Source organism: Malaclemys terrapin, chromosome 1 (genome assembly GCF_027887155.1).
Source record: "Malaclemys terrapin pileata isolate rMalTer1 chromosome 1, rMalTer1.hap1, whole genome shotgun sequence".
Classification (NCBI taxonomy): Eukaryota; Metazoa; Chordata; order Testudines; family Emydidae; genus Malaclemys; species Malaclemys terrapin.
The window spans coordinates 83,903,695-83,928,006 of NC_071505.1; the positions used below are offsets into that span (position 1 = coordinate 83,903,695).

General features: G+C 39.4%; 1 protein-coding gene across 1 annotated transcript in view; it reads left to right on the forward strand.

Annotated features, from left to right (window-relative positions):
- The window catches only part of NEDD1 (NEDD1 gamma-tubulin ring complex targeting factor), a 58,249-nt gene extending 38,235 nt beyond the window's left edge, over nt 1-20,014 (forward strand). Inside the window, exons 10-15 of the mRNA XM_054028564.1 lie at nt 572-619; nt 978-1,207; nt 3,042-3,198; nt 4,608-4,764; nt 14,846-14,912; nt 17,064-20,014. Coding sequence (XP_053884539.1) covers nt 572-619; nt 978-1,207; nt 3,042-3,198; nt 4,608-4,764; nt 14,846-14,912; nt 17,064-17,168 — 764 coding nt within the window. The 3' untranslated portion in view covers nt 17,169-20,014. The remainder of the gene's footprint in view (nt 1-571; nt 620-977; nt 1,208-3,041; nt 3,199-4,607; nt 4,765-14,845; nt 14,913-17,063) is intronic.
- The last annotated feature ends 4,298 nt before the right edge of the window (nt 20,015-24,312 follow it).

A 24,312-nucleotide genomic window follows, 5' to 3' on the forward strand; every position in this document is an offset into this window, starting at 1 on the left:
AGTTTTCCCAAAGTTCTGGGATCCTGGTTGCACCTCAGACTCTTTCCCTATGATACGTATTTTTAAAACTTATTAGAAACAAAAGTATGAAATAGACTAACATGGTGCTCAAATATCCAGAAGGCAAATTAATAAGAAAACAATCAGAGGCATTATTTTTATTGATTTCTAGGAGCTTATGTTGATGGGGAAGTTAGAGTAGTGCGTCTGCTATCACCTTTGGGCTCTGATCCTGAAAGCACATGCACTAATGTGGATCTCTGCACCTGTGTGCAATCCTATTGGAAGTCATGAATCTGTATAAGTAGGGTCCTGCAAGTCTGCGGATATCTGCCTTTATCTGTAGACCATTTCCGCGGATCGGATGCAGATACAAACTTTGTATCCATACAGTGCTCTATGTATGAGTGCAAGAGTCCAGAATGCAGAAGCAGGAGTCCAGAATGCAGAAGCTGTTCCTGTTTCATAGTTAATTGCTTATTATTAAACTACTGTGTTGATGTAGAATACTGACACAGATTCAATCTACACAAGTTTTAAATTAACCTTTATTTTTGTCAATATTTTATAGATGTTGCAGTTTACAAAACAAATGAAGATCTTCCAGGAAAAGGAGATGGTAAGTGTTTTTGCAGTACATTTCTGTTTACTGTCAAGGCTAAAAACAAAATAAGCCTGGTTAGCCAAGGCATTAACGCCAGTTTTATGCTGATATGATTCCATTGAAACCAAACCATTCATGCAGTCAAACATCAGTGGAACTGCACTGGTATAAAATGGACATAATAATGTCAGGGCCCAATATGTATAATGTTTGGTATGCTGTGTAACAGCAAATCATAACTGTTTTAAGAAAAGCATTCCTGTAGGTGATAAGTACTGCAGGATATGGGTTTTCTCTCCATGTTTGTTTGTTTATGTGTTAATGAATACCTCAGTGTAAGCCAGAAAAGCCTTTTGTTTTCTTTCCCTTTCAGGTTTGGATTTTCAGCCCTACTTTCCTGGTTTGGATTTCCTTCCCCAATTCAACACTGTGTTTCCCATAAAAAGAAACACAGTAGGTGCTTGCATGCAAGGGACACGTTCTAGCCCATTACATGCATTTGTGGGCTCTCCTATTAAAGAAGAAGATGAGCATCCAAATCAAGATGCTGAAGCTACAAAAATAAATATTGGAAAACAAGAATCTAGAGAACCCTTGAAACAGGTACTCTATGCTAATTCCTCTCGTAAGTGATTGTTCTTTGTTTTGTTTATAAGTGACTGCCTGTTGCCTTTTACCTGCAATAAATACTTTTATTTGGAATTTGCCAAAAATTGTTCCAGGAAATGTGTACTAAAAGGACTGCAAAATAACCCTTAGATGTCACAATAACCTTACAGTGTCTCTGTCTTACTCCAGTTTAGACCATTCTGATTCTTGATCTCTTTAAATGTCTGACTTACAATGAATCACTTTTGAGAAGTCTCTTGTGGTCTTGAGCAACATGATATGAGTTTACATCCTTTTTAAAAAAGTCCTTGACATTATAATACTTTGAAACCAATGAAGACCAGCTATACTACCATGCAGAATATTTTTAATTTCTGAATAGTTGGGAGCTATTATTTCTTGACTTAGAAAGCATTTTCCACAAAACTCATAGGACCTAGAAAGGGGAAGGTGTCATTTCTTTTGAGGTGGTCTCTGCTTACTCCTCTTTATGAAATCTGCTTCCACTTCTGTTGCTGTTGAGATTCATGAACTCTCTAGAAAGCAATGCTTGCAGCACTGAACCTTTACAGCTGAATTTACAAAAAGCCCACGTCATTCCAGTTCTTTTCTTTCTGTAGGCAGCTTTGAGTATGAGTTGGTTATGAGGCTGATCTTTGTGTCTCAAGAATCTGTTGTTGTTATGGGTCCTCCTGTTAGTGCCAGGATCTACCCAGATAATAGAGATGTGGTACTAAGCCAGCACCTGCCAAACATCATCTTCCATTGGAACAAGCCATAGCAAGTTTTCCCTCAATGTCAGGGTTTTCCTTCACTTTGGAAAAGTCTGTTGCAGAACAAGACTTTTGGGCACAGTCTGCTGAGTTTCAAGCAGGTTCTCTATCTGAGGATGTTTCAGGCATGTCCTCATAAATAAAAGTAAGAAACTGAGAGGTCTTCAGTCCCAGAGGTGTTGGCACTATCCCAGAAAGGGAATAAACACATGAGCCCAAGAACTGTGTGGCCAAACTACCTCCAAGGGCACTGTTGAGTCTGAAGGTTCTTTTGGCTTTTCTTGTATTGCTGACTCCCTGTTTTTCTCCAATTGTGGCTCATGTGGAACCTGTAGCACCTTTACCAGAACATATGGCTTTGCTACAGGCTAGAGGAGATAGTTCTACTCTCTTAAAAAGAGAAGAGAACTAATTAATCTGCCATATTTTTTCTGCTGAAAGGAAAATACTGCATTAGTCATGAATAGTGTCTGTTTCCTTTTACAATAGTAAGTAGATACTGGGTTTTACCATTCTAATACTAATGCAAAGCCAAGTTTTTGAGGTCAGCTTATATGGATATGCTGTAAATATTTGTATTTAAATTTTAGTTTGCATTAGTCACTAGAGTTGGTTGGAAACTTTTTGTCTAAACACTTTTTTGTTAAAAAAGGCCAACTCCGTAAAACAATTTTTCTCCCCAGAAACTTTGTTAGGAATATTTCAGAGAGGACTATCTGTGTAATCTGATGTGTAGGGCACTCCTGATTTGGAGCAGGTCTCCTACATCCCAGGGGAGTTCCCTAACCACTAGGCTAATGGGTATTCTGGGATTGGTGCCCTCATTTCTGTGAAAAATGTCAAAAGGTCTCTGTTTTGTTCTGATGCGGAACAAAAGCAAATTCCAAAATCTCAAAATTTTGGGGGAAATGGAATCATTGTTTTCTAGCCAGACCTATTTGTTCCAGCTTTCCAAACACAAAAATACATGAGGCAATGTAGATCTTAAAATGTAAACCATCATTAAGTACAACTGAAGTGTTACAATTATTACTGTTTTTAATTTGACTTACAAGCTTTCAAAATTGAGCTCATCGAATGCTGAGTCTGGAAATTCAAATACTCCACTTTTGCCCACTGTAATCAAGACTCCGGAAGCAAATGAGAGGCTAGGGAAGAATATTCAGGCACTCTTGATGTCCGATTCACCAGTAAATGGTACTGCCTCAGCAAGTAAGTGTGTGGAAGTTGTCTGGTTTTACAAGTGGTTATTGTGTGTTATGATACCTAATGTGAAAACTGTCACAGAAGTGACTTTAGCATTAAAACTGAATTAAAGGGCAAGTAACTGAGGAATTTTTTTTAATAGTGTACTAAATATAACTTGAACTGCTTAGATGTAGGATAAAATAATCAAAAGCATCTAAGGGCTTGTCTAAATGAACGCTTGGGTGTAAATATAACCTGCTGAACATTAAGTGTCTCTTTATGGACCCTGCTGCCATGCACTTAAAGTTCCCTCATGAATTTTGATCTACTCCCTTTTCAAAGTTGGGTAGCTGAAAGTGCACTAGGGAACTTTTAGTGTGCGGCAGACTTACACTTCAGCTTGCAGCAAACTAAGTGTCTGTGTAAACACTCCCAAATGACTTGGGAGCCTAAAGGCCAGATCTACAAAGGTATTTAGCTGGTTAAAGATGCAGGTAGGTACTTGGTAGGATTTTCCAAAGTGCCTGAATTAGACATATATCTCAAGTGGTTTTGTAAATCCCATTAAGCACCTAGCCACATCATTAGTACTTTTGTAAATCTGGCCCTTAGGCTCTCAAGTCACTTAATCTTATGGGTAAAATATTCAAAAACATAGAATCATAGAAATATAGAGCTGGAAGGACCCCCACAGATTATCTAATCCAGTACCCTGCACAGAGGCAGGACTAAGTATTATCTGGAGCACCCCGGTTGGTTGTTTTGTCTAACCTGTTCTTAAAAACCTTCAGTGATGAAGATTTCACAACCTCCCTAGGTAATTTGTTCCACTACTTAACTACCCTGACAGTTTTCCTAATGTAAATCTCCCTTCTTGTAATTTAAGATCATTGCTTCTTTTCCTATCCTCAGTGGATAAGGAGAACAATTTATCACACTCCTCCATATAACAACCTTATACGTACTTGAAGACTGTTATAATTTCCCCATCAGTCTTCTCCTGATTAAACAAACCCAGGGGATTTATTTATTTATTTTTGGTCTTTCGGCAAAGGTCATGTTTTCTAGACCTTTACTCATTTTTGTTTGCGCTCCTCTGGACTTTTTCCTGTTTATCCACATCTTTCCTGAAGTGTGATGCCAGAACTGGACACAGCATGCCAGTTGAGACCTTTTCAGTGCTGTGTAGAGTAGAACTACTTCTCATGTCTTGCTTACAACACTCCTGCTAATATATCCCAGAATGTTTGCCTTTTTTTTTTTTTTGGCAACAGTATTAAGTTGTTGACTAGTTTAGTTTATCATCTCTCTCTCTCTCTCTCTCTCTCTCTCTCTCTCTCTCTCTCAAGACAGATGCCTTGTGGAGTAACAGAAGTTTTCTCTTAGTCTCCTTCTCCATATTCACTCTAATACACTTCATTTTTCTTCTATAGGTCCAAAGATAACTTCTTCTGTCACTGCGGGAGTTGCCAGTTCATTATCTGAAAAAATAGTAGACACCATTGGAAGTAATAGACCAAATGCACCATTGACATCAGTTCAAATTCATTTCATTCAAAATATGATACAAGAAACGCTGGATGATTTCAGGTAAAGTATGTTTATGTAATGTTTGGAATATTTCATTGACTTGATATTTTTTTTTTTTTCAATTGAATTTTGTAACTTTATATGAAGTGTTTTAATACAAACTCTGGATGGCAAAACAAATCATTCAGTTTTGTATAATCAGAATTCAGCTTTTGAACTAAAGTACGGTAAACATGCTGTAGATATTTCCATTGATCATCAACCTGTTTAACTAATATTAGGGTTTCTGTTAGGACTGTCAAGCGATGAAAAAAATTAATTGCGATTAATCGCGCTGTTAAACAATAATAGAATACCATTTATTTAAATATTTTTGGATGTTTTCTACATTTTCAAATAGATTGATTTCAATTACAACACAGAATACAAATGCTCACTTTATTTTTGATTACAAATATTTGCACTGTAAAAAACCAAAAGAAATAGTATTTTTCAGTTCACCTAATACAAGTACTGTAGTGTAATCTCTTTATCATGAAAAGAATTATGTACAAAAAAACTGCATTCAAAAATCAAACAATGTAAAATTTTAGAGCCTGCAAGTCCACTCAGTCCTACCTGTTCAGCCAATCGCTAAGACAAACAAGTTTGTTTACATTTGCAGGAGTTAATGCTGCCGGCTTCTTGTTTACAATGTCACCTGAAAGTAAGAACAAGCATTCTCGTGGCACTGTTGTAGCTGGCGTCACAAGATATTTACATGCCAGATGCGCTAAAGATTTGTATGTTCCTTCATGCTTCAACCACCATTCCAGGGGTCATGCATCTAGGGTTGCCAACTTTCTAATCACACAAAACCGAACACCCTTCCCTGAGGCCCTGCCTCCCGCTCACTACATTCTCCCTCCCTTGGTGGCTCGGTCTCCCCCTCACTCACTTTCACTGGGCAAGGGAGTTGGGGTGCGGGAGATGGGTCCAGGCTGGGGGAGGTAGGATGAGGGATTCGCAGTGTGGGAGAGGGCTGCGGTTTGAGGCAGGGACTTGGGGTGCAGGAGGGGGCGAGGGCTCCGGCTGGGGGTGCTGGCTCTGGGGTGGGGCTATGGATCAGGAGTTTGGGGTGCAGGAGGGGACTCCAGGTTTAGGGGGCCTCAGGGCTGGGATTGGGGCTCGGGGTTGGGATGCGGGCTTACCTCAGGTGACTCCTGGTCAGCAGCGCAGCGAGGCTAAGGCAGCTCCGCGCTGCTCTCGGAAAGCAGCCAGCAGATCCGACTCCTAGATGGGGGTGGGGGTCAGGAGGCTCTGCGTGCTGCTCTCGCCCGCAAACACCGCCCCCACAGCTCCCATTGGCTGTGGTTTCTGGCCAATGGGAGTGCGGAGCTGGTGCTCGGGGTGGGGGCAGCATGCTGAGCCCTCTGCCGCCCCCCCCCCCCCCCCCCCCCCGGCCTAGGAGCTGGACCTGCTGGCCGCTTCCGGGACGCAGCACAGATCCAGGACCGATAGGGACTAGCCTGCTTTAGCACCGCCAACCAGACTTTTAATGGCCCAGTTGGCAGTGCTGACCGGAGCTGCCAGGGTCCCTTTTCGACAGAGCGTTCCAGTCAAAAACAAGATGCCCGACAACCCTACAGGCGTCCATGCAGATTATGGGTTTGGCTCGATAACAATCCAAAGCAGAGAGGACCGACGCATGTTCATTTTTATTATCTGTGTCAGATGCCACCAGCAGAAGGTTGATTTTCTTTTTTGGTGGTTTGGGTTCTGTAGTTTCCGCATCGGAGTGTTGCTCTTTTAAGACTTCTGAAAGCATGCTCCACACCCAGTCCCTCTCAGATTTTTGGAAGGCACTTCTGATTCTGAAACTTTGGGTCGAGTGCTGTAGCTATATTTAGAAATCTCACATTGGTGCCTTCTTTGCGTTTTGTGAAATCTGCACTGAAAGTGTTCTTAAAATGAACAGCGTGTGCTGGGTCATCATCCGAGACTGCTATAACATGAAATATATGGCAGAATGTGGGTAACAAGAGCAGGGGACATACGCTTTTCCCCCAAGGAGTTCAGTCACAAATTTAATTAACGCATTATTTTTTTAACAAGCATCGTCCGCATGGAAGCATGTCTACTGGAATGGTGGCCAAAGCATGAAGGGGCATACAAATGTTTAGCATATATGGCATGTAAACACCTTGCAATGCTGGCTACAAAAGTGCCATGCAAATACCTGTTGTCACTTTTTGGTGACATTGTAAATAAGAGGAGGACAGTATTATCTCTTGTAAATATAAATAAGTTTATCTTAGCGATTGGCTGAACAAGAAGTAGGACTGAGTAGATTTTTAGGTTCTGAAGTTTTACGTTGTTTTTATATTAATTTGTTTGAGTGCAGTTATGTAACAAAAAAAATCTGTAAGTTGCACTTTCATGAGAGAGATTGCACGACAGCACTTGTATGAGGTGAATTGAAAAGTACTATTTCTTTTGTTTACAAATATTTGCACAACAAAAATGATAATCAAGAATAATATACACTTTAATTTCAATTACAACACAATACAGTATATATGAAAATGTAGAAAAACATCCAAAATGTTTAATACATTTAAATTGGTATTCTGTTGTTTAACAGTGCGATTAAAACTGCGATTAATCGCGATTTTTTTTGTGTTAATCACGTGAGTTAATTGCGATTAATCGACAGTCCTAGTTTCTGTATCTCCTATCACTGAAGTATCAGTGGTCCCAATACTGCAAACTTGTAAGCTTGTGCGTTACTTCATTCATGTGAGTAGTCCTATTGATTTCAATAGGTTGATGCCATAATGGGGACTACTCATATGAATAAATTTTACATACATTTGCAGGATTGGTAAGCTACATGCTTTTTGGGTAAGTTTTAGATCTGCATGATGAGTTCCTTAGTAGATTTTGTGGTGTCTTCTGTTGCTTCTCCCTTCTCTAGAAATAGGAGTTTCTGCTTTGGGTACTAACTATTTTGGGAGATTCCCCCCTCCCCCCCCCCAGGGGGCACAATCCAACTCGTATTCAAATCAATGGAAAGGCTGCTATGGACTTCAGTTGCAGTTGAATCAGGTTTGATATGGCTCAAGTTAGAGTGGGAAAGTTCGTTGCCATCTTAACATTTTTTTTGAAACAATGCACTCAAATAGAGATCACTGGAGCATTAATTTTAATATGATAGGTCAGGTGTTACAAAAAACCATTAAATAGGTCTCAGTATCTTATACTTTGCCTTCACTTCTGCTTTTATCTTTTGGTGGAAATTTATTGAGCCAATCACTATATATATATATTTTTAAGAAGAAAATAAATTGTTCAAAGCAATGCTTCGAGCTTTTCTCAGGATCTAAATAACTGCAAAGCTATTAATTCAGTTATGCACTGCAGTATTGAGTGTAGGTCTACACAAAATGAAGCCAGTATTGTAAATGAAAAACGTTGGTTGGCATCCATTTGTTGTGCATGTGGAGCTGTTACTAAAAGTTCTCTCATTTTTTGAAAACAAAAAATGCCTCACTAAAAGCCAAAGGAATGGCTTTTTAATCAGCTTATCTAAAATATAGGAACATTTGCCATAAACCTCCTAACTCATTGTATCGTGGGTCAAGTGCATTGCATTTGTTGGAATTCTAGATTTTGGAACTGGAGAGGAAAAGAAACACTAGATGACATAATGGATTTCCCTGCTGGTAGAAAATTGTTCCCTACAATTTATTTTTTAGTGTTTCCCAGCCTTGTTTGTATCTAAAGAGGTCTGTCTTCTATTGGGAAACTGAAGAGCTTTTTTTCTGGTGTGACATTCACCCTGACCTTTACTCTTTCTTGCTTTAAGCTTTAACTCAACCAGTTTAGCCCATGTTAAAGGCAGTTTGCCTTGTTGATACTAGGTTTAAAACCAGTTAGTTAGAATTTGTTGGCTAACGACACATCTTCAAGTCCTAGCCTAGACAAGGCCAACTGTGACTAAGGGTACTATCTACACTACCCGCTGGATTGGCGGGTAGCGATCGATCTATCAGGGATTGATTTTATTGCGTGTAGTGTAGACGCGATAAATCGATCCCCGATCGCTCTCCCGTCGACTGCTGAACTCCACCTCGGCAAGAGGCGGAAGCAAAGTCGACGGGGGAATCGCGGCGTGCCGCTAGGACGTGAAATAAGTAATTTTAATTTGATCTAAGATACGTCGACTTCATCTACGCTATTCACGTAGCTGAAGTTGCGTATCTTAGATCGATTTCCCAACTCCCCCCCCCCCCCCCACAAAGAGCCTGATACAGGTCTGAGGTGGAAACTGCCCCATTCATTTTAGTGGTTGGTAACACAGATAACAATTGTGATACTTCAAATGTGAGCATTGTTAAGTATTTCACTACTTATCAAAGCATGTAAGAAAGGAGAAGAAATGCTAGTCTACACTACAAAGGCTTTGCTGGTACAGCTGTGCCAGCGCAACTATACCAGCAAAGCCTCGTAGATGTAGACTCAACATATGCCAGCAAAAGAAGTTATTTTGTCAGTATACTAAAACCACCTCCTTGAATGAAAGAAGCTGTATTGAGTGCCAAAGGACTCTTGGCAGTATAAGCTGTGTAGGGATAGAGGTTTTTGCCAGCATAGCTATGTCAGGAAGGGGTGTGGTTTTTCAAACCCCTAACCCACATACCTATGCTGGCAAAACTTTGTAGTGTAGACTTGCCCCAGTAACTTTATGAAGTTCTGCAGTTGTGTAGGGTTTTAACACCTGGCTGGGTTAAAAGGGAGAGAAGGTGATTTTAGACGCCTAAAGGGCTCAAACTAGCTGTGACAGATAGTTTAGCTAAGGATTTAGCCACACCTGGAAATATTCCAAAATATCTATTCCTGAATAATTATTATAGATTGGTCCATCAATAGTCCAGGTCTGGCTCAACTGTACCTACAGATTGAGATCACTCATTGCCAGGAGTTCTCATAACCGCAAAAAACCTATCAGGGTTCTGGAGCGATTCATTTAGGGCTTGTCTACACCTGAGAATTTACCAAAATAGCTATTTTGGAATAATTATTCAGGGATAGTTATTTTGGTATAAGCCCCTATGGGACTACTTATTCCAGACTGGGAAAGTGCCTTTGTAAATTGGAAGAAGGCACTCTTATTCCAGAATAAGAGTATCCACATGGGGACTTATCCCAAAATAACTCTTCAATGATTATTCTGAAATAGCTATTTTGGTAAATTCTCAGGTGTAGGTGACTCCTAATTTAATTCCTCCAGAACTCCAATGGGTTTTTTGTTCTTCTGAGAACTCCCATCAATGAGTGATCAATGGTAGAGTTGAATCAGACCTGTGCAAAGGAGGACTACTGAGGGACCAAACTATGATGTGATGGTGGGGGAGGGGGGGGGGGGTGTTTGTTTTTTCTTTGCATCCCAAAAATTTTGGATTGTTGGGTGGAGTGTCTGCATCTCCCACTTCTTCTCCCATTTTCTTTTACAAACTTGGGTCTAAATTGTTGTGCAGCATCACCTCAGGTCTTCCTTATTCTTTTCAGCCAGCACGAGCATTCTTATGTTTGTATTGGCTTTGGTTTTCTCTCCTCCACAGTCCCCCACCTTTGACTGAGTGCCATTTCTTTCCAGACACCCATCTCCAAAAATGAGCCCTGCCTTATGTTTGATTTTTATTTTTTTAAACAGATCCTTTGTGTTTAAAATTTTTTTTTACATAGCACTCCCTAACGTCTAAGGTGTGTGTGTGTGTGTGTATGTATGTGTGTATATCTTCCTACTGTATTTTCCACTGCATGCATCTGACGAAGTGGGTTTTAACCCACGAAAGCTTATGCCCAAATAAATTTGTTAGTCTCTAAGGTGCCACAAGTAATCCTCCTTCTTTTTGCTGATGCAGAGTAACCAGACTACCACTCTGAAACAGGTTATTTTGTGACTCTTTCAAAAGTCATTGTATATTATTTCTATAGGCTGTTTATACAAACAGAAATGTGGCACTGGTTTCTATTTTCTGTCGAAAAAATTGCAAGTCAATTATATAGATGGAAATTAATAATTTCACACAATTTTACTCTAACTGGAAGTGTTGTAAATTGTGTTGGTTCTTGTGATAGTCTTTTTGTTTTTCTCATATATATACAACATTGTATAATAGTTCTTCTCTTTTTTGTTGTTCAAAACATTTTCTGGTGTCTCACAATAGCTTTGCTATGATGTGACAGAACTATTGCTATGCTACTAGCAAAAACTATTTATACTGTGACACTGATTACTTCTTTGTGTCTTAGTATCATTCCATCTACTCCAGAAGTGCCTCTCTCTCTCTCTCTCTCTCTCTCTCTGTATATGTATTTCAAGAGAAATACCATACCATAGCTTCTTATGTTTATAACCTCCAGGATTTAATCAAGAAATATAATAAAAATGTATATTTTTTCCCCCTCTTGGGAGTCTTCTTGTCTTTCCTTTTCTTGTCTTAAGAACCCCCAGTTCTTAAGAAAAAGGTTCAGCTTCCTCTTCTGTGACACTAGGGAAGTCATACCTAGAATGAAGAAAACCAAAGCAAAATCTTTTAGTTCCTTATCAAATAAACCAGGGAGCATGGAAAGAAATTGAGGCCAGGCGGCTAATGGTGGAAGTTCATTGTGTGACAGGAGGAATGTTTGAGTGAGGAGAGAAAGGGGTAGATATGCCCTTGTAGAGGGAAGGGATGTGGTGTCCCAAAATGGGGTAAAGCGCGCTTGTGTCACTGTTTGGGTGGGGAGTACCTGCCACTCTTGTTACAGCCACTAAATTTTGTCAACAGCAGAACCTAATGGTATATATTACCTCCTATGTGTCTGATAGATTTTTATTTCTGCATCTTTTAAAAGGCTCTGAAAGTAGGAGTCTGTGGAGGGCACTTAGTTTGTGGAAGCCGAGGGCTTGAATCTCCTACAGTTAGCTTTTAATACAATTTTGTTTGAACATTTCATTGCTAAAGGGGGGGAAAATGAGAAAACTGGGGGGAAATCAAAGAAAAATGGCATATCTATAATTGTCTGTGACGCAAGTCTCATATATTTGCATGTATATCGACCTAGCTCCCACTGAGTTAGTTTTAGATTATTGATATTTGTAGTGGGAGAGAAGCAGTCTTAGGCTATGACTCAAAAGTTTTGCCCCTTTCATTGTACATGTATTCATCGGCCTCTTAGAGAGGGTACAGAACTCTTTGGTCAGTTCTTGAGATTGGCATGTGTGCACTTTTGATCCAAATCTTTAGAAGAGTCTCTGCCTCTAGAGAACACCAATTAAAACAAATTTCTCTCTTATCATTCTTCCAGCCTACACCACTGTATCCTCCTAATGTATTTATAATTGTAGTTGAATAAAATATAAGGGACATATTCTTTTGCACTTTCAGACTTTGAAATGAAATGTAATTAGTTGTTTGTGGAACAGAAAAAAAAACCCACAGTAGCATCAATTGGAATAGCAGAATCACACTGTGATGTTACTTTCCAGGCTCAGGTTTGGAAATGATTTTAGGGATAGCACTCCTCAAACAGGTAGAGATTAGTCAGAATCCCTTTGTACCTTCATTGGTGATGCTCAAGTCTTGTTGAGTTCATAGAACTTTTTTGTGTGGAAACACTTGTTGCATACTTAAGACTGTAGAATGTTTTACACGTAATGTCTTTATTTATGAAAAATACATAATATGATCTTCAAAATTACAGCATTTACTGGGGTACATGTTTTCTGAGAATTTATAGATAAATCTATTAGTTTGAGTTAATTTTAACTTAAATGGATCTTTTAAGACATTTAGCATTTGATGTCACTCTCTCTTTTGTCCTTAATGATTTTAATAACTAATGCAGAATCAAGCTTCCTATATAGTCGAAACTCCTTAAAACCGTGAATATGCAGCATTAGAAGACTTTTTTTTTTTTTTTTTTTTTTTTTTTTAAGATTAATGACCATTTTTGCCAGGTTTGTTTTTTTTATGACTGAAGGTTTCTTTCAGCAAAGGTTGAGAATTGTTTTACTACAGCGAATCTCATAAATAACTTCTCTCTTTGGAAATGGCTGCCATCTCCGATTGTTTTCAATGGAACGAAGGCTGCAGGCTGCCCTTAAAAACGATGGCCATTGCCTCCATTTACTTGCTTCGAATAGTGCAAATCTTTGCTTTTTCACAGCACAGAGGGTTCTGTGTTGCCAGAGAGCAGCTTGGCATCATTTCTATTGTGAACAAGAGGAGGTGGCCATTTTGAAAGAGGACAGTTCTTTGAATGATTTCTCCTAACAAGAGGATCATTCTTCTGCTGCTCCTGTAATGTGCATTCATGAAAATAGTGGCAAAAATTACAATAACCTAACTACCTTTCAGAAGCTACCCATTGATTCATGTCTCTTCAACAGGGGGAATACTTGTATGCATGCAGGGGAATTTTGGGGGATCAGAAGGTGAAATGGGGGGGTGGCATGTGTGCAGGGGACTATGGAGGATGAGGGTTTGGGGAAAATGGGGTGTTACACGCTGGCTGTGCTGCTCTGACAATGCAAAGTATGTTTAATTGGCCAGTGTGTTCTCGCTGCTTTGAATCTGGCTCTAAAAGATACTGCATATTTTCAAAGGATTAGCAATATTACATGTAACATCCTCTGAGTTGTTTGTTTTGTGTTTTTTATCTATGAATTTTTTAATTAAAGAAAAGAGTTTCTCTGGAAATTTGTTAAGATGAACCTCATCAGTTCACTATGGATGGCAGATCCCTTTAAAGAGCCTAGGTTTAAGGATTGCCCATTTGTAAAATACATTTTCTTGCATCAAACTTAAGGTTCATCAGCTGGGTATTCGATTGGGAGACTCTGCTCTGATCCATATTTTATGGAGTAGGCTAAGAGTTTTTAGGACAAATTCTAAATCAGAATAAATTGTTAGCCCTTACTCAAAATCCCAGACTCTGGATGCCTCAAAGTTTGGTGCCAAGAGATCCTGACTGTTGAGGTGGGTTGAATGGTGTGGAAGGCTGTTGCCTCGGACTCTCTTTTGAGAATTCTTCAAGGACTAGAAATTCAGAGAGGAAAGATGGAATTACACCAGTGCTCCCCGGAATCCATTTCACCTTCAAGTAAACTAAAAATAATGGATTTATTAAGGTGCCAGTACTGAGATTCTCAGGTTGCCAAGTGCAAAATTCTCATTTGAGGGACTTCTCTGTGCTGAGAGATAGAGCCCAATGCCAAAGATTAAGAACCTTTCAAGTTAAAGATCTGTACTGACACTACTCAGAAGGGTTGGGGAGGGAGTGTTACTTGCCAGTAAAAGGAGGCCTTCAAATAGATCATCAGTACAGATTCATATTCCCCACTCTCTTGGAGTTTACTGTAGATTCTTAGGAAATGAGGACAAAGAGGTCATGCCTTCTTGCATCACTTGACCTGAAATATGCTATGGACTTGGCAAAATCTCTATGGCCCAGCCTAATCACTGTTCCAGACCATAATGCAGTGTGCAGGTACCTTCCAAAAGTGTGGACCTGTACTGAAAATCTTCTTCTTTAATTTCAATTACAGGCGAATGACTTTCATTTATTGAGCATCATTGTTGTGCATCGTATTGTGTGACTGAAGGAGGCTTTTCTCCTCCAACAAGGTTAACATTCAAATTGAACACTAAAAATATAATACAAATCTAAGATAAACCTATGATGCATCAGATGAAAGGCCAATCTTTGGATCACTGATTAAAAGTAAAAATGTATTTCTATTGGCATTCCTGGTCCTGTTAGCAAAAAGAGGACAAGCTCTCAAATGTTCTGTATTGTTCTTTTACTAGGACTATGAACAAGGATTCATATAATCACTAGATGAACTATTCTTGCAGAAACTTGGGAGTAGCAAGAGACATGAGCCATCCTGAATGATTTATTACAATTCTACTTGTCTTTCTGCACCAGTTAGGGGTGGGGATAGTCATTATCCTTACTCCTGTGTCCAGGATATCTCATAGTGTTATAAGACAGTTGGTTTTGTGGGTTTTTTGCGTGTGTGTGTTTGGGGGACTAGAGGAAAACTAATGTCTTTATGGAATTGACAAGAAAGGTATCATTTGGGACTTTTTATACTTTATTCCTCCAGAGAAGCATGCCATCGAGACATTGTGAATTTGCAAGTGGAGATGATTAAACAATTCCATATGCAGTTGGTATGTACAAAGAACAGTATGAAAATGTATATAAGTAATGCTGAAGGGTGCCTGCTGCTTTACAGATAAAACTGAAAGTTAGATGCATGCCTTACAACCTAAATAGAAAACATACAGAGAAGGGATGGGAAACACCTACATATTAATATATGTATTAATCTGTATCAAGCTGAACAAATGAACTGTTGAAATCTAGTAGACTACCAAAAGGTAAATTAAACTAACCAATAACTTTTTGTTACATGCGATACCAACAAGAGAAATTGACTATCATTGGTTTCTCTTCTTTCTCTCTCCCTCCCTTTTATAGGTCTGCTGAATGCTAGGAGAAGCAGACCTATTTTTATGCTCTCTGCTAGTGCTAACTATACAGTATAACACAGAACACTGCTCCATATGGTGATGGTCTTCCTACTTAATATCCTAAAACAAAATCAAATTACTTGCTTTTTATGTTCTTAAACTATTTATTTCTTACCTTGTCCATATTCATATGGAGAGAAAGCACTGGACTGGGACTCATGAGATTACCATTGACTCTGAACTACTGTAGTGCAAACACTAAAAAGAATTCACATTAACTATATTTTTATTGAGCTTACATGGGCTCAACTTGAAATGACTCTCAGACCTCTAGTTTGAATGCTTTGGTTTTGCTGTGAGCAGAGGGGGAAACAAATGTTTCCATTAATGAGGGAGGAAAGTAAGGCTGAGAGAGAATGTCTCTCTGCCTTCACCTCTTCCCCAGTGTTTCTTCTCCAATTTGGAGTTTGAAGGAAACTAATCTGTTGTTTAATGGCTCCCTTTTACGGAGGATAGGATGGTCAATCAGGCTTTGAGGCTGCCTTTCATGTGGGAGAAGGGAGGATTGAACTTGGAAAGGTCAATGTCTCTCCCCCTTATCTTTTGAAGAGGAAGAAAGGGATTGTTTTTGCCAACACCAGTTATGTTTTCTCTGGTGTTTGGAGTCATGGACAAAAAGAAACTCCCTAACCATGGGGGAGAGACTCCACTTGTGATCATGCGAGAGTGGGTGTCATACAAGAAAACTGTGTAGGTGGGGCCATCTTTATACTGGAGCAGGGTGGGAAGACAGAAAGAGCAACTTGGAGTGTGGAGCACATGATGATTATTTTATTTTAGATGCTCAAGGGAGTATTTGTTTGAGGTGCCAGAGTAGCCCAGATGATCTCACTCCGTTAGGCTAGATCCAGCTAACGGATTCATGTGAGCAGATATCTGGGCATGTATGAAGCTCCAGTGACTGCCATGGGTCTCAGCACAGGCATAATAAATTGCAAGATTTGGGCCTTAACACAGATATGGTTCCAATAAATGAAAGTAAAAAAACAGACTAGAGGGAGAAGAAGAGAGGAAGGACAAGGGTAAAACTAAATAAATATTGTTAGTTACCTTGGCAATAGAATTTCCTTTTAACAACCGTTACAATAGGACACTGTATCTGCATTAGTTGTTGCTGTGATAATTCTAGCATCTGAGTGCTGATGGAGATCCTGGAACTTGTAGAACATACTCATTAAAACAAAACTATGATGCAAAATATAACTTGAAATCACCCAACATTACAAATCTTGGGTTTTATAATAAAAATGAGAAGAAAATGCACACATCATCTTTGGGTTTTTTGCTTGTGGTTTGGTAGTTTAAGCAGAAGAATCAGCTAGTAATTGAATGGGTTGTTTACATGCTGAAATGGAGTAAGGAAATACCTTAAGAAATTGAAAGTCTTTAATCTGTTGTTTTTCAAATTAAGCTAATCTATAAATTATTTTAAGATTTTTCTGCTATTTGGCCTACATAAAAAATCTTTAGTATCCAGCATTGGTCATGCTTCTTTTAGTGGAAATTGAAAAATATATTCCCCTTCTTAAAACTGGGACAAAAGCGTACTTTGATAAAATATCCATTAAAGAATAAGGAATTAACGACGGGAGTGCAGTACACAAAAAAAAAAGTCATGTTAGTAACTTATCAAAAGTTTTTTTTTTTTTATTTCTTTGTGAAAAAGATACAGTATATTCTCAGGTTATTTATATTAATTTTCATCTGTTCAAAAGAGGAAACTGCAGAGAACAAAATTTGAAAAGTAAACTTTAGCTGTTGCTAAGAGGGTTTTTCTCTTTTCTCTAGAATGAAATGCATGCCTTGCTTGGAAGATACTCTGTAAATGAAAGCTTAGTAGCTGAAATTGAGAGACTACGAGAGGAAAACAAAAGACTAAGGACCCACTTTTGAAAGGTCCACACAGAGCTTATTTTCTTGGCATTTCTTGAATTTTGTACTTTTAACCTTCAAGATATCATCTACCAAACACTGAAGTCGTGTATGAAGACCAGTATTGTTTTCTTGAACTCAGAAAACCTCTTCTTTTAAATAAATGTTATAAGACACAATACTTAACTGTAAAATTTTTAACAGAGATAAATCTGCACTAATAACGGCTGTAAAGAATGTGTTCATATCTTTATGGTAAACTGACTTGAAATACATGTGTTGTCTAACAGGAAAGCTAACAGGATAAGTATTTTATCAGATCTTTAGCTGTCCACGAAGTGCCTTTTATAAATGAAAAGGAAACAGGACAAATGTATTTTCCATAAGAATTTTTTATATATACCTACTGTCAGAACTATGTAGACTGACGCATTATTTTACACTTTTGTCAGCAGCAGTCTTTTTAGCTTCAGTATTTCGACTATTTTTGTGAAAAAACATATTGTTTTCAGTATGACATTTTGGAGTTTTGTTTCTGCATAGCTGGGAAAAACAGGGAATCTACTAGTAATTATCTGATTAACATGCAGTTATGAATAACTCATAACTTTTCCTATATGGAGCAAAACTTGGGTTCAGTCTTGGAAATATTAATGAATGTGATTGCTTGTGGCTTTTTTTTGTAATGGTTTTTACTCTTCTGCCACTGATTCTTCCTCTCCCTTCGCTCCTCCCACTTATAAATGTTAAATTTTAGGATGAGTTTTTGTTAAAATTTAGTTGTGTAAACTAGAATCCTTTCACTTACATAAGTCTGAATATTTACATAATTTAATGGCATATTGATAACTTATCTAGTTTCATTGAATATAACTTGTAGCCTTTGAAATGTTCTGAGTGAACACACTTAACCAGTAGTACTTTACCACTACTGTAACTTTCTTTTGGCCATGCTGAATACCAAATTAATTCATTTGTCTTAGCTATAAGCTAACATGGCTGCATGTGTCATGCCAGTACTGTTAGTCCAGTAGTATAACACTGCCAGGCCTATTCTTGCAATTCTTAGTGAGGCAAAATATCTGAAGTGAAATCCAGGCCCCGTTGAAGTCAATGGGAGTTTTGCCACTAACTTCATTGGGGCCAGGGTTTCGCCCACAATCACACCAGTGAAAGTGTTGCCTCAGCAAGGGCTGATCAGGCTCTGCTACAAGTGCCTTTTGCAGATGATGTTCTGAAGATCTTAAGATACCCACAACCATTACATGATGTTCCAATTGAAAAGAAGATTTCAAAAAAGAAAATACTGAGAACACAGGGTTCATTAGCTACAACATGCAATGTTTATCTCCAGCATGACATTCTTCCAATAAATGAAAAAGCCATAACAAAACGTCTGTCACTTAATTAAAATAATACATTGCAAAGTATGAAACATGCAAGAAAACTATTTGAATCTTGTCACCATCTTTAACGTGATTTTTTTAAAAGAAGGAAGCATAAGGGAGTGGTTCCTGTATTTTTTTACAAGCTAATTAATTATTTGTTTCTTGTAAAAAATTGAATAATATTGGTGTAACCTTCAACATTATGATCAGGACTTGAATATCAGTTTGTAGTTTATTGCTACTATGTTCAAAAGAGCTTTAAAAAAGTGTTTCTATATTGAGTTGAATTCAAGGAAGCAGAATACATTAAACTTATTTTTAGTAATTTAATGCAAATGTACAGACAACAGTATTTTGTAAAGCTTTTGTAAGTTTGTAGAATGAGTAAGCAATTTCTGACACTCAAATTACTAGCCACAAACTTGTGAAAAAGATAGTGGTTAAAAGTATGGCAAATCTTTCACAGTTCTACAGCATGCATTGTTAAACTGATGTAGCACCCAACATGTCCAGACTCTGTTCCCAAGCCTTTCACACCAGAATGGCTATAAAATAGCAGGGAATTGAAAAAGCATCCTGAGTATTTGTCTGCAGATGTCACCAAGACTTCTTTTTTTATTCAGAACCTTGGGTAAACTTCTGAGCTTCTGAACAAAGGACATCGCAACAACAGTGATTGAAGAAGAAAAGGTTTTGACCTTTGTCCTGAGGCTTGTTTCCTTATCTCAGGATTAATGTGGCACTGGTGACTGGCAGAGACACTCCAGCAATCCTGATAGCCCCTAGGGGGGGCAAATAGCACGTTTTACTTGTACACAGATCTGAACTGTATTTTAAAATAAAATTCTTTATTTTAACTCTTAGAACAAAGCACTTCTGGTAACCCTTTTTTTGAATAATGATGCAGAAGTGTGTATGAGTCAGGAAGAAGACTGCAAACTAGGGATGGGCCATGTCTTATGGAAGTTTCTAAGCTCCAGAAGTCTCATTGAATCCCATCTTGGAATCCCTTGTTGAGTTGAGCTTTGCAGTATCTCCCTCTACTTTTGAATGTGGCAGCCATCTAAACGAATTGGTGTTTATGGAAATGTTCCATTTGTACCATGTGATTCTGGAATAATAGATATATCTGACTTAGAAATGAGTACGATTATGACAGGATCGATGGCCGTTGCTGTAGAGCACTTTCAAATAAATGTTTTTGGGAAAGGCAGAGTGCATGTTTTCTACTCCCTTTCTCAAGTACTGGTGAGTCTGGGATCTTGGACTCTCCTCCCTCCTGTGCAGTCATTTCCTGGACTCGTATATGCTTCCTCTTCCCTCCCTCTTCGAAAAATAAACAGTTTAATTTTTTCCCCCTTGTCTTGGTTTATAGCAAGATAGATTTTTAGGATGAGTATTTCCTATCTGGGAACCTGGATTCTGGAATTTGACCTATACATCAGGCGTGTATATAATATATATGCATTTTTAAAATGGGCTTGGTGTCAGACTGAATTTTTTTTTGACAGTGCTAAGAAATGTGATAGTCTTTTAAAAAGATTTTACTTAAAAAGGCAGGATCATTGATTAAATATATTTGACACCTGTTAAGATGCAAACCAGTACTACTTTTCCAAGAGTCTGTCCAGTATATTTTAAGGATAATATTTCTCAGAATATTTGAACTGTAGAATGTACTTCATAATCATTTGTTGGATGTTTGGGGAAAAGAGGGTGAACATTCAGTTTGGGGCCAAATGTATGTTTATACTACATTATTCTAAAATATTTTTGTTTCAATAATAGCATGAAGTAGAATTTCATCTTCTCAGGAATAAAAATTATTAAATGATGATGATATTTTGTAATGAAGAATAATCAGTAGTAGCAGCTATCAATGGTAGACCTAAATTTACACTAGGAAAAAGGAAACCTGTTAAGATGTTAAAACAATTGTAAATGTAAAATTAGCCTTTTTATATTCTCTATGAAATGTATTCTATATAATTAATAAACTATCAGAAAAGGTGATATGGCCCTTGCACTGTGGCCAATCTCAAATGTAGGAAGTTATTTCGACAGCAGTGTAAAAATACATATTCAGCCTTATGAACCCACAAACTCTGGTAGTGGTGGATTCATGTAAAAATGCATGTATCTTTTACTTATAAAGGCAAAATCACGGTGATTTGGTGACCATCACCACTGATGATGAAATAATGGTTCCAAGGCTTGGAGCCAAGCTATCTATCTGAGGAGGCATGCTAGAAAACAATAGGACAATTTGACTGCATTTTGTCCCAGTTATTAACTATATGAAAGATGACTACTCTGACCAGAAATTAGAGCCACAAATTCTATCTTACTAGAAAAAATGTGCATTGGATCAGTAGGACTAGCATGCTGTACAGTTGCAGAGAAGATACCTTTAGCACAGTGAAAGGCCACCCATTTAATCTTACATAATTACTATACCATTCAAATGACAACTGTTTTATAGCTAAAAAAAGTTACAATACTAGTAAGCCAAACATTGTGAACAGTCTGAAATCTAAGTTGAAATAATCACTGTTACAGTAGGGTTTTAAAAAAATATATTCTAGGTCCTCAGACTGACCAGTTCTAGCTGCCTTGACTTCACTGGAATAAGTGAAATCAGAATTGGGGCCTGTGACAGATGACTGGGATCTCAATAAGGATTATTAATCTATGTCCCAAAATATGATTTATGTTCATATTCGTGTTCTCAAACTGTGGGTCGGGACCCTAAAGTGCATTGTAGCCCCAGGGCCAGCGTTCGACTCCATGGGACCCAGGGCTGAAGCTGAATCCTGAGTGCTTTAGCCTGGGGCAGCAGAGCTCGGGCTTGCCCCCACACACGCTCCTGCTCACATAGTAATTTTTGTTGTCAGAAGGGGATCTCAATGCAATGAAGTTTGAGGACCCCTGGAAGAAGAGATCAGACAGTATTCACCCACTGGTGAGATAGTCACAAGACCAGTGATTTCAAGGCATTGTCTCTTAACTCATTCAGGCATAATGTCAAAGTCTAATGGCTGTCCTAGGGGGGAGTCAAAAACAGTTTAAATAGGGTGAGTCAGACCTGGGAGAAGCTCTTTGAGAGACCCTGAGACTCACCAGGAGGTTTGGAACTGGCTGAGAGAATGTGGAAGTCTGTTCTTTCTGTAACTTAAGAAGAAACCCTATCTAACTGCGGTCCAAAGAGGAAGCTCAAGCATTGATGTCCCAGCTTCTAATCTTCTCTTCCCTAGGAGTAAGCATCAACATCAAAAAATCAACTTTGAACCCTACTTGGTTCCTGAAATGCATAGGAGTTTGCATCGATGTGACCCCATGAGCTTATCTGGCACAGGACAGATTCCAGACCCTACTGGACCAAATCGCCCTGGTAACCTCCAACCCTTTGGTCTCAGCCAGGAACCTGCCTCTCCATCCTAGGGCAAATGGCGGCATGCACGTATGTCATGCCCTTTGCCCGCCTGCAGCTTTGCTGTCTAAGCTATGGCTGCAAAGAGTCTATTCTCCTATGCACCAATCCATGGACACCATACTCAGTATTCCACTAGAGGTCATCTCTTTGGTGGTGGACAACCTGTTACAAATCTGCTCTGGAATGCCATTCCTCCCATCCTAAATGACCATGACAGTCATAACAGACACATCACTCTCAGGCTGGGAAGTTCACATTGATGAACACATGACACAAGGCACCTGGACCACAGGAGAGACCAGGATGCACATAAACACACACAAACTTTGTGTAGTATGCAAAGCATTCCACGTGTTCTTACCAGCTGTCTGCTATTGCCACAGTATGCTACATAAACAAATAAGGGGGCACGAGGTCCCCAGCACTGTTTATGAAGGCAATTCGCCTCTGGGAATGGTGCATTGCACATCATATCCTTTTGGCAACAGCCTATCTGCCTGGCACAGAATGTGATCATAGATTCTCTCAGCAGGAACTTTGCAATTGATCACAGATGGGAGTTGCACGACATGATAATCGCTGATATCTTGGGGTACACCAATCAGATACCTCTTTGCATCACACACCAACACCAAGTGCACCCAATATTGTTCCAGGGGAGGACGTGGTGCCCACCTATTGGGCGATGCTCTGGTCATCGATTGGTCAGACTGGATGAACTATGCCTTCCTCTTCTCCCCCATACTCCTACCTCATGTCCTCCACAAACTCCAGCAGGAGAGAGTGATGGCCATTCTAATCGCTCCATATTGGCCTCACGGATTCTGGTTCCCTCTTCTCCACATGTCAAAACTGCCTCCACTCCTGCTCCAGACATTTCCAGAACTGCTGACACAACACAACGGCATCCAGATCCATGGACGGCATGGTTTTTGGATAGACACCTCCATTAACATGAGAGTGTTCATTGGCAGGTCCTCTGTAGTAGCCAGAAGGATTCCACAAAGGCAATTCTGTTAGGCCAAAGGGGCATGCTTCACCCCCTGGGCCTAAAAGCAAGGTCTTGTCCCCAAATTGTGGGCATCTCCATGCTCTTAGACTACTTCCTCCACCTGAAAACCTCAGGACTTGCTCTCAGCTCAGTCAGAGTGCATGCAGCCACCATTAGTGCTTTCCATCCTCCGGTGGAAAGACATTTGATTTTTACCCAACCCTTGACCACCTGAGTCTGGGAGAGCCTTTTACATAATATCCACCAATTCAGTGTATTGCTCCCCAATGGACCCTCCACCTAGTCCTTACCTCTTTAATTAACTCTTCCTTTGAATTGCTGGCCTCTTGCCCTGCCCCCCCCCCTTTTCCATGAAGGTTGCTTTCCTTGTTGCCATTACCTCAACGAGGAGGATTGGTGAGCTGGGAGATGTGGCAACCCCTTTCACTATAAGGACAAGATGTCACTGCACCTGCATCCCAAGTTTCTGCCAAAGGCAGTTTCCCATTTTCACCTCAAACAACCCATATATCTGCCTACCATCTTTATAAAACCACACGCCTCAAACAAGGAATGGTGGCTTCATTCCCTCAATGTGCATAGGGCCCTGGCATTTCACCTATAAAGGACAAAGCTGTTGCGGAAGTCTTCCAGGCTCTTTGTCGCCTTAGTGGAGAGAATTAAAGGATAGGCCATTTCCATCCAGAGAATCTCTAAGTGGGTCTCAGGCTGCATTACACACTGCTATCACTTATCAGGATGCTCCCCACTCGATGGGATACAAGCCCATTCCACTAGAATGCAAGCATCAACCATAGCTGCGCTCTGCAGCATGCTCCTTGCAGACCTAGGTAAGGCGGCCATGTAGAGTTTGGTACACACCTTTTCCTCTAACTATTCTCTAGTATATGATTCTGCAACTGACACCTCATTCAGTGCTACAATCCTCTGTTCTACAGTTCTGCCATCTTCCTTGCACCCTTCTCCTATCTAGGTACTGCTTGTTAATCACCTTCAGTGGAATACAATAGAGACCATCACTTGAAGAAGAAGAAGAAGAAAAGGTTACTTACCTGTAACTGGAGGTTCTTCAAGATGTGTGGTCCCTATCTGTATTCCACTTCCCACCCTCCTTCCCCTCTGCTGCGGCTCTATAGGGCTGCAGTGGAGAAGGAACTGGCAATGCAGTTGATCCGTCCCACTCTTTATAGCCTCTGCAAAACTGCAAGGCAATACACATGCACAGACCAATAAGCAATACTTTGAAAAGTTTCCACTCCAGGCACATGGTGCATATGCGTAGCCCTCAGTGGAATACAGATAAGGAACACACACCTCAAAGAACCTCCAGTT